General features: G+C 40.0%; 1 protein-coding gene across 1 annotated transcript; it reads right to left on the reverse strand.

Moving 5' to 3' along the window:
- Positions 1–642: 642 nt before the first annotated feature.
- On the reverse strand, positions 643–2,582 carry LOC146629963 (uncharacterized). Its single transcript, XM_085355392.1, has 4 exons — positions 2,207–2,582; positions 1,809–1,964; positions 1,399–1,491; positions 643–966 (listed from the first exon to the last, which is right to left on the reverse strand). The coding sequence occupies exons 1-4, from the start codon at positions 2,549–2,551 to the stop codon at positions 643–645; spliced, it is 918 nt and encodes a 305-aa protein (XP_085211518.1). The 5' UTR covers positions 2,552–2,582.
- Positions 2,583–10,615: the final 8,033 nt, after the last annotated feature.

Here is a 10,615-nt window from a genome sequence, read left to right on the forward strand (position 1 = left end):
CTGAAAATATTTTTCAAAAATTCAAAATCCAATGTTTTTTTTTTTAAATGCTTTATTGTATAAATGTAATAAAGTATTACCTTTATGGCAACCAACACAGCTTTTGGTCAAATACATTACACATTTGTCCTTTTTGAAACACATATGCACAAAATGCAAGTAATGCTTAGTAGGACCACAAAGTTGTCAACAAAGTGTAAAGTGCAACACAGTATTACACAAATATCAATCTTAACACATACAGTGTCAACTATGAAAAAGTGCCCCAAGAGTATACAGAAACTTCTCTTCAGCTATAGCCAATGAATAAATATCTGAACAGTGTAGCTGACCAATGGGGATGAAAAAATATAAACACTCCTCTAGAGTTTTAGAATGTCACAACAGTTTGTTGTATAACTGAGCACATCAAACCTGAAATGCAACCTTTCCCTTGAAACGAAGGCAAATATGTCTGAAAAAAAATTTAAAAATAAATAAAAATACCATAAAAGCACATTAAATTGGGGTTTGAGGTCTCTTGGAGCATAAAAAAGGCCCAACATCCAAAAGAGACTACATATTTTACATGCTATATGTCCAAACACAGTTGTTCCTTCGCATTATGGCACAGGGCCATTTGTTGGTCATTGTTCTGTGCCATTACTGGGAGCTTTGAAGTTTGATATACAGATTTTGGACTTTGGGGGACATCTTGTGCTGATCAAGCTGCATGAAGATTTTTTGGAGCACTTCAAAAGTGAAGCGAAAGGGTTTTGGATAAGCTAGGTTGAGTGCATAGATCAAACCTAGAAGCAGGGCACAAGCTGAGGCAACTGAAGTTAGTTCATGCAACACTTCCACACCCTCAATGACAATGCCAATGTCTTCAGGTGGCTCCTGCAGTCCCTCCCCCTCCTTCCGAATCACATACACTGCCATGGTGACCTCCTCCAGGTCCCTCTGAACATCATCTGCTCCACAGTCCTACAGAGGGGTACAAGACACAAACACAAATCATCATTAGCCTCACTTCTTACTGTGATTAAGTGTTTGGGTGATGTACCAATATGTGTTATGTGCTGGGCTATTTCTTGGCTGGGTGTCATCACACACCAGAAACAGCAGAGAGAGGTGTATCAATCTGACTCTAATCAAATTGTAAGCAAGAAAGATAAGATTTCCCAACATGTCAAACTATTCCTTTGAACTTAAATAATCAAGTAAGCCCGTCTTACTTAAAACAAAGTCAATCCGATATGTAATGTGTTGTTGCTGGGAATTACATAATGTCCAATATGGTCATGATAATAAATACATGTCAGCAATCCAACTAGGGTTCACGTGTTATGTTTGTTCTAACAGTTAACTTTTTTGTGTCCCTTTGACAAGATGTGCTGACAAACTGTTGAAACTTACAAGGTATTCCTTGATCAGGCCATCTGCATCTTCTCCCAGGAAGATGGTGAGGGCTTTCAGCACACATTCCCTCCGATGATTAATGTCCACAGTCTAGAACAACAAATGTTGAGTAATTTTAAACTCTAAATTTCATAAGACAGACATCCTTACTCTTATTGCTTAACTTACATGTACTTTATTTAAAAACAGTAATTCACAAGCCCAGAGATTCATTACAGAAAGAAAAGGGGATGAGTTCAGTGGAGTCGCTAAAAACATTCATGCATATGAAAGCCATGATTAGCATTGGCCTGCCCATATTGTCTTTATGAAAGATTCAGTTAAATATATATATATTTTTTTGGATTCAGATATATTTTGACAGCCCTCTTAGTTACGAAGCATCTTGTTTGATGGTACAGATTTACCTGGTCCAATGTGTCCAAGATGTTCGCAATCTTTTGGCGTGTTGCTCCTCCTTTGGCACGTATGACTTTGATCAGCTGACTTGAGTGCATGTCTAACTGGGCCATGAACTTCCACTCAAGAGGAACAGCCATGAGCCTCTGGAACTCTGTATTTATCTAAAAACAAAACACAAATGACAGTAGATATTGTATTATGGAACAAAATGCTGAAACTGATTGTATGCCAAAATGTCTATATCCCAAAAAGTATAACATATATGGGAATTCAAAATGTAAATTCTTTCATTAAGTTCAGTGTTATAAAATCTCAACCAAATCAAGTTATGACCGATTCATGAAAGTTAACTGCAATAAATCCTGAAGCATACAGACTTCGATCACTTCAGTTCCATTCTTACCTCTTTCTGTGTGAAGAGTGCAGGCCATCTGTCCTTCAGTTCCTGAATGCTTGGTTCTTGGTTTACCACCTCATGTCGTCTGTAGGCAAACGTGTTAGCCATTTTGTCTGCGATGACCCTTTCATTGTCCCTTATCCCGATCTCTGTCAGAAGTTCTAGTCTCACTTTTTCCATGCTGTCCAGAGTCTCACCAGTAGGAAAGGATGGATAAAAGTTAGCTTCAGAACGTTTTGGCTTCTTCACTTTTTTAGCAGGGAAAGCATCTGTAGTAGCTTTAGATTTCAGTGAGTTTACACACAGCTCTGGACACCCCTGTAATTTGAGCTGGGTCCTGTAGTTTGCCATTTTGTACTTCAGTCGTTGTTTCCAACCGTAGCAGCCATTGAATGATCCAGGTTCTTTCAAACATGGGTGCTTTTTGATAAGGGCCTCTGCAGCTGCGCAGAAATGTGCATCCTCTGGATAGGCCTTGTAACGGTAAATTTCTTCTGCAACTCTTTTCAGGATATCAGACAGCATTCGGGTGCTTAAAGTCAACATTTTTTGGCTCACACGGTACTCAGTATTCCCCCTCTCTAGCTGTAGCTCTGTGTCATATGAAAATTGGGGAATTGCAAAGTCTTCTGGCCACTGTTGTGTTCGAGATGACATAGATTCAGGGGATGAGAGGATAATTGTGTCATTTGATGCCACCGAAATACCGTCATCAGACTCAAATGAAAGAGACAGAGATGAAGTGGACTGATCGGCACTGATCAAAGGTGGATTTGTTTGCTGGTGGATCACTTTGATTGTCCCCAAATTCCGAAGTTCGGTGGTAGAATTCAGATTAAAGAAGTCGTTGCCAAAGTCTTGGTCCATGTATTGCAGTCTGAAGTTACCTTTTAACCCAAAGGTAGTCTTTATCGTGCTGAGAAGGTCTTCAAGTGACTCTGGGATGCCATTTGGAAGAGTCAGCTTTTCAATGTTGTTCTCTCCTAAAATCACCTTCAGTCTTGCAGGTGTTGAACCAGCCATGGTGGTCTGAGAACAAAGCACAAGCACAGTTAGTGAGGATCAACATGTAAACCACTGACATTTCCAATTAGGAGAATTTAATGTCAAACTAGAGGAAAAGAGAGAAGGCAAAGAGAGGAGGAAAGGGGAGGAGAAAATGAAGAGGAGAGGTGGAGATCAGCTGAGGCAGCGAGGAGAGAAGGCAAACCGAAGAGGAGAAGGGAGGAGAAGAGAGATGGCGAGAATATGGGAGACATTGAAGAGAAGAGAGAAGGAGAGGAGGTGAGGAGAATATAGGAGACAATAAGGAGAGGAAAGAAGAAAAAGAGAAGAGAAGCAGAAGGGGGGAGAGCATAGGATTAGCATTCACTGACTGGAATCCAGCGACCTGCATTAAAAAAAATGACATAACTGATGAATTGCCAATGACATCATCACACCACTTTGGCTTGCAGTATAAAATAAATATGTTCTGAGAACACATTAGTATTGTATGGGTCTGGGTTTTGTTTTCCCACTTAAGAAAATACTTTATCATATTTTGAGGCCTCACCATTTAAACATGGACATATCTTTTCAAGGTGACAAGACGCATCCCTCTAATATTGTAGTCTGCCAGTGGGTAGGTATCATGCAGTTCTTGTGGCTCAACAAGTTCCACTTCTTTGCTTGGTGATGTTTTGAGATCATAAGCTCTGTAGTGTTCCATATACCATCCGCTAAGCTTTTTCAGAATGAAGATTAGTTTGTCCTGCAGTATCACCATTTGGATGATTTCACCAAACTCTGGCAGTCCTCCCAGTGAGCCGTGGATCAAGATCATCCCACACTTGTAGATTATTCCATTATATGCTACACTTTTAGCCAAGCACACATTGTCCATATCTGGAGACTTCTGTCTCAGTGCATTTGAGATGTCCTTGTTAAGAACATCAATGTGAACAGTGGAAACATCTGTTACTTCCAGTGGGGGTTTGGCAAAGCTAATTGCATGCAAATGATATGCAATCTGATACTGATGTCTCTGTGAAAGGGAAAGAAGTACATTTTTGAAGCATCTGATGTTCCTTGCAACTCTTTTAAAAAAACTATGCTTTGCTTCGAATCGCATAGTCCATAGTGCAACCAGTGGCCCAAACTTACGGATCAAGTATGGATAATGTTCCAAGTAGTGGTGCTTTGGTTTAAGATTAACATCTGGGAAAACCTCTTGAAACTTGATTCTGTGCTCGGAGATCTTAAAACCAAGATATGCAATGGAGTCCTCAGTATGAACAGGACTGACAACAAGATCAACAATGTCCTTCAAGTCTGTTAAGATGTGCCAAGCAGGCTCCTCACAGGGTACACTCTGCCCAACGAACAAAGGCAAAAATCTGATAAGACTCCAGTTCTCGTGTGCATTCCCTCCTACACTTTTTTTGGATGCAAAACTGAGAGCCACAGGATGAGGTCGATTTGTTTTGTCAGCCCACTTAAAGTTGAAAGATGATATTGCTTCATTCAATGTACATAATGTGAAATACTTTTTTTTGATTAACAAATTGAGGCAAAGCGCAAGTTCAAAAGGAACAATTCCCTCAAAAAGATCATGTACAACATCAGGTGGAAACCCAGTGGTAACATCAAAATGTGAGAGGTGCTTTGACAAAATACACTTTGATTTCACACCATAATAACTGGGCCATTTGTTTTCCTCGATAATTCGTAAATGATCTGCATGAATGTCTTTTGTTCTTAAAGTAAAGACTTCACTTCTGACTTCAATAGTCTGGAACTCTGATGTTTCTGCAGTGCAAAATCTACATACGTATGTCCCTGAGAAATTTTCAAAGAATCCAGCAATACTGTGTGCACCAAGGTTGTCGGCAACAACACACTGAACAGTGCCTTTTACTGTTCTGCCCAACTTTGACAGAAATATCCCACTCTGTTCCAAAATTACAAGATCATTAATTACAGGTTTTAACACTTTCTCATACCCATAGCACTTCAGATCATTACTTTTGATTAAAGCAGCCAAATAGATTGAGGTTAAAGCAGAATTACAGCCTGGTGGCAAATTACCCAAAACCCAGTACAATCCACAAATTTTATGCTTCCTCCGTGATGTACCAAGGGGATTACATATTTCGAATTCATCAATGTATAATATCAATGAAATGCTTTCCTGCTTGGACAACAGTCCATTTTCATGGAAGAAGTCACCATCGAAGATAGTTTTGTAGTGCACATAAGTTTTTTGAGGCTGATTATCTACAGTATTCAAATTAACAGCCTGATCCAAGATTGTCTGGCAGTCAAGAATATGCTGCAAAGACTTTAAAATTGAAATATATTGGAATGACTTGTTATTTTTTCGGTCAAGTATATATTCCACTGGTTCCACTACTTTAAAGTGGCTCTTATAGTATGCTTTTCGTCTCCAAGGACTGGAAAGTGGACCTTTATCTCCAATTGCTTTTTTTACAGGGTTTGTCTCACAGAGTACACTGGCTAGCTTTTCAACAACTGACTGGTCAAATTGGCATCCGTTGTCTTGTAATACTTGGCTAACAGTCTTTTGGGTAATCGCCACAGAAACAGAACCAATCAAATAGTTTAACTCCTGCAAAAGCTCATCTACAGCTGCATTAGACACAAGAAAGATGTGTTCCAACTTAAGGAGCACTGAAGCAATTTTAAGCTCAATATCCTTCTCTAAGTTTTCAGAATACCCATTGTCAAAAGCAGAATTTAAATTTACATCACTCTCTATAATTTCCACATCTGAAATATCACTGGCAACACTGGCACAAGATTCATCAACAGAACTTATTCCAGGCTTAAATGTGTTCACTGTACCAGAGTGTTTTCTGTATTTATGACTTTTGAAGTTCTCATAGACATTGGTTTTATATTCACAGTTTTGGAACACACATGTTACAGTCTCCTTATTTTTAAGATGCTGATAGATATGTTGAAAATATTCTCTTTCTGTGGAGAGTTGATTATGGCCACAAATATGGCAAGTGAATGTGGACGCAGCTTTGGAGACTGCTTGTTGGGCAGGGTGATTTCTTGATAGATGGCTCAGTAGGGCGTTCCAAGTCTTGAACCTACATGCACAATTTAAATAAGTGCATGGATATGAGTGGCCTCGTCCGTAATGCCTATGAATCAGTTTGTAGTGTTTGAGCAATTCAGATCTTTTTGTTAATGTTGTCCCACAGTCCTTGCATCTCCACATGAAGCATAGCACTGGAGGAACAAAGAGACACGCTTTACTGGGTGTATATAAATAATTTGAGAAAACACAGAGGGAGAGTTGGGCAATATTACAATATATCAATATGGTGATATGAGACTAGATCTCATCTCAGCTTTTTGCCACATTGCCCAACACAAAGCGAATCATTTAAACACAAAATGTATTCATCAAATGTAGCCAGCCCTCTCTAATTAGATTTTAAAGGGATAAGTTCAAAACAAAAGTTTAAAAACAAAACCCAAATGCCCATAGGTACATTTTTTTTTTTTTGCAATTGTTTTATACATAAAGCCGATTCCTGTTCAGTGTAAAACTGAATTAAGTTTAAATGAGACATTACTATTTTGAACTTGCATACCTTTGTTGTTGATAAACTGAAAGTACGCAAGTTCACAGGTAAAACGAGCTGCCTGGCACGCCTCCACACAGGAATGCCCCTCTTGAAGTAGTCACAGAGCTGAGAAGAAGTTAGGTCAGAAGGTGGCGATGGGGCATCACATTGGACACCAAGCCAAAGGTTGTGGCACTGTCCAGGGTTCCAACCAGAGGTGATGTAATCTTTCTGCCATCAGCAGACACCCCTCTGGAGAGGTTGACAGGAAGGAAAGGAAGCGCTACCCAAAGTCCTAAAGATTAAAGATATGTTCGAGTTAGTCTGTCGATCTTTCATCATGTTTACAGTGTTCATCTGCATCTATGTACTTATATATGTATTCAGACACAGACCAGAAGTGTGCTAGGTCTACAAGAAATCTGATGGCTGTATTTTCTGTGTTCAATAGCGTAATACTTTCTTCTATGATTTCTAATTTTGATTTTCTGCCGCACACCATCTCCCTCTCACACGGCTGATCCGTGCGTGTACGAGCGCTGCACGCACCCTTTCTCCTCGCCTTCTTAACGTTATGTACATTGAAAGCAATGCAAGCGGCAGTAAATGCATGCTTCCTGGAGCCACCACAGCTAAACTTTACCTCCTACATCACCCGTGGCCGTGACCGCGTGAACTATTCGCGCCGACAGGCATACTGCGAACAACCACTCGTGTATAAATGCGCGCGCCCGAAGTAACGTATTCTGAAGAGAACCGCGGCCCAGCTTGCCGCTATAATGTGCTAATGCTAATGAATAACTAACAGTAAGCCAACACCGACACACTGCATGAATACACAACTTTAAGCTAGCGTTACGATATTAAAACAAGAGAGTACCGCTGGAAAACTACTAACTTAACCTACATGTCCAAGCACAAACTACCAACAGGTCTGACATTTCGCTAATGTTAGCAGGGCTGAATGATAGCGGTTTGGTCAGGTCAGTTTACTAAACACTTAACAAACTTAACAATACAGTTGGAATATTTTTATATCTAATATATTAAAATATGTGTTCTACATTTGACTTACCTTCAAGGACTATGGAAAAAGTAATATCTTCGTTACCTTATTGACCAAATTGTTCACGAGGTCCTGCCTGCAGCCAAGTGCCTCTCAAATTGTTGTTCTCAACCGCAAGTAGAAAATTCTGGAGAAGGCGGAGACGTCATGACATCAGATGCACTGCGTCAGGAGAAACCTAATTGATGCAGGTTGACTCTAATGAGAATAGCAGGTTACATGTGTACTGAGGGAACAACACGTAATAACAAGTTGATATACTCCACAAATTTAGACTGGCTCCACTAAAGCAGAAATCTTAATGAAACTGACTCTGAACTTTACATAACTTCAACTACTGCTGAAATACACTTTTTAGAGTGTATGATCAGGAATCATCATCAGGAAGAATTATTTTTAATGATTCTACCTACAAATACACTTGACTGTTAACTAAGTTGACTATTGCTTCAATCAGAAGCAGGAGCAGTGCACTGCGTTCCCTATCTAACATTTGTGAAGAATGGGTCACTCTCAGAAGCTCAGTAAATTCCTGTGATAAGATGCCACCTGTGCAACAAGTCCAGTCATGAAATTTCCTTGCTACTAAATATTTTCCATTCACTACAAACCTCCAAACTTGAGTTTAAGATTGGCTCAAGAACAGTCCATAGAGAGCTTCATGGAATGGGTTTCTGTGGTCGAAGCAGCTGCATCTTACATAACCAAATACAAAGCAAAGCAACAGATACTTAAGGTAAGGTACACCACCACTGGACTCTACATCAATGGAGACATGTTCTCTGGTTTCAAGAATCACACTTCTCCATCTGGCAGTCCGATGGATGAGTCTGGGCTTGACCCGGGGTATAGAGTATGTTTGGGGAGTGTGATTGTGTGTACAATGTCCATTTGTGTCTATCTTTACGTTGGGTGAGTGCTGAGTATTTGTATATGTGAATGTATGTTTGTGTCTGTGTGTGCCTGTTTGTCTGTGTCTATATGTCAGGTCATGTCATAGACTCCACCTCTCTGGGAACTCCCAGGCCCTCCAAAGTCTCCAAACTTAGCTGGATTAATGCGATGGTGGTGTGTTTATTATGTTGCTCTCTTTTTTTGCTTGTTTTCTCTTCTTTTTCTCTCAACAGGTGATCCTGGAGTTTTTGTTTGTTTTTTTCTCTCTCTTCCTCTTTTTAAGTTTCCTTTCTCACTGTCCCTCTTCCGCTCTGTTTTTCTTTTCCTTCATCTTTCTTTCTCCCTTTCCTATCCCCTAGTCATGTCCCGTCTGCAACAACTGAAAATAAAATAAAATAAAATAAATAATAACAACAAAGGTCGATCAAATGGACCAATACGGCAAGACCGTGATGATCCACTCGGTAAAGTAAATCCATTGGGTATCCTTGTTGGCCTTCAGACAACAATTCTGACGGCTAAAGAACCAAATGGGACAGGCAAAAAAAAAAAAGAAACATTAATGAATCAATGGTACGGATTTAGAGGAAGCAAAAAGAATGACTTGAGTAAAGTTTGACTTATCTAACTATTTTGTTTCGCTTAATGCACCTTATAATCCTTTGACGTCGACACTGTTGTGTTTGTTGTCTTCTGCTAGTGAAGATTTATGTTAATTTGACAAGCAGAACACTTTCTGTACTGTACAGGAGACACGGCATGAGATTAATTGAAAATGGTCTACAGCTGATCAGGACGCAGAACACAATGTGCTGTAAAAACCCCCCCAAAAAAACAAAAAACAAAACAAAAGAAAATTGCACCAAAAAAAAAATTCTGCAAAACAGTGAGGTCGTGAAAAGTGAACCACGATATAGCGAGGGACCACTGTATTGTCATTTCAACCAGCAGTGGTACAGTACACAATGAAGCAAGACAACTTTCCTCCAAGACCATGTACATATAGCAGACAATGAACACAGGACCACATAAAGTTTGAGTGTGCAAAAATTGCAAAAAAAAAAGCCAAAACAAAGACACAGAACAGAGCAATTCAGACACAAGATAGTGTCTCTTGATAGTCCCTCAGCAGAAGGTGGTGAGAATGGGTGGTGGGCATTTCTCAGCTTCCGCAGGAAGTAGAGATGCTGTGGGCCTTCTTAGTTATGGAGCTGGTGTTGAGGAACGTCTGCCAGGTGAACACCAAGGCATTTGATGCTCTTTACAACCTCCACAGAGGATCGATGTTAAGTGGACAGTCATCATCCCATCAACTCTTTTGTTTTGTTCACATTCAGAGACAGGTTGTTGACTCTCACCAGTCCATTAGCTGTTGCACCTCCCTTACTTCATGGTGACTCATCGTTCAGTCATCGCTCACTCACTAATCACTCCTATCTCTTCTGTGGGTTTTGGGATGTCCAGTGCTGCTTTGACTTTTTCTTGGTCAGGCTGTACACCCTGTGCAGTGAGCTTGTCTCCAAAAAATACAATTTCTTGCACATCAAACTGGCACTTACTCTTGCCGAGTCTATATTTGTGTACCCTTGCTCTCCTTGTGTTCTTGCATTATAGAGCCCCAGATAATTATCTCATCCACATAAATCTGGACATCTTCCAGTCCTTCTGTTCCATGCCCCATTGCCCTGTGAAATATATCGGAGATTCTCCGAGATTATTCCAAAAGGTAGTCTTAGGAAACAGTATCTGCCAAACGGTGTATTGAAGATGCAGTATGTGGTGCTGCTTTCATTCAGCTTTAATACCCAGAAACCTTGTGAAGTGTCGAACTTTAGTAGTACAGGGACTCTTCTTGCAGCATGCTCAACTGGT

Source organism: Diplotaxodon limnothrissa, linkage group LG6 (genome assembly GCF_057381915.1).
Source record: "Diplotaxodon limnothrissa isolate DT_005_m linkage group LG6, D_limnothrissa_male_GT1.1, whole genome shotgun sequence".
Lineage (NCBI taxonomy): Eukaryota > Metazoa > Chordata > Actinopteri > Cichliformes > Cichlidae > Diplotaxodon > Diplotaxodon limnothrissa.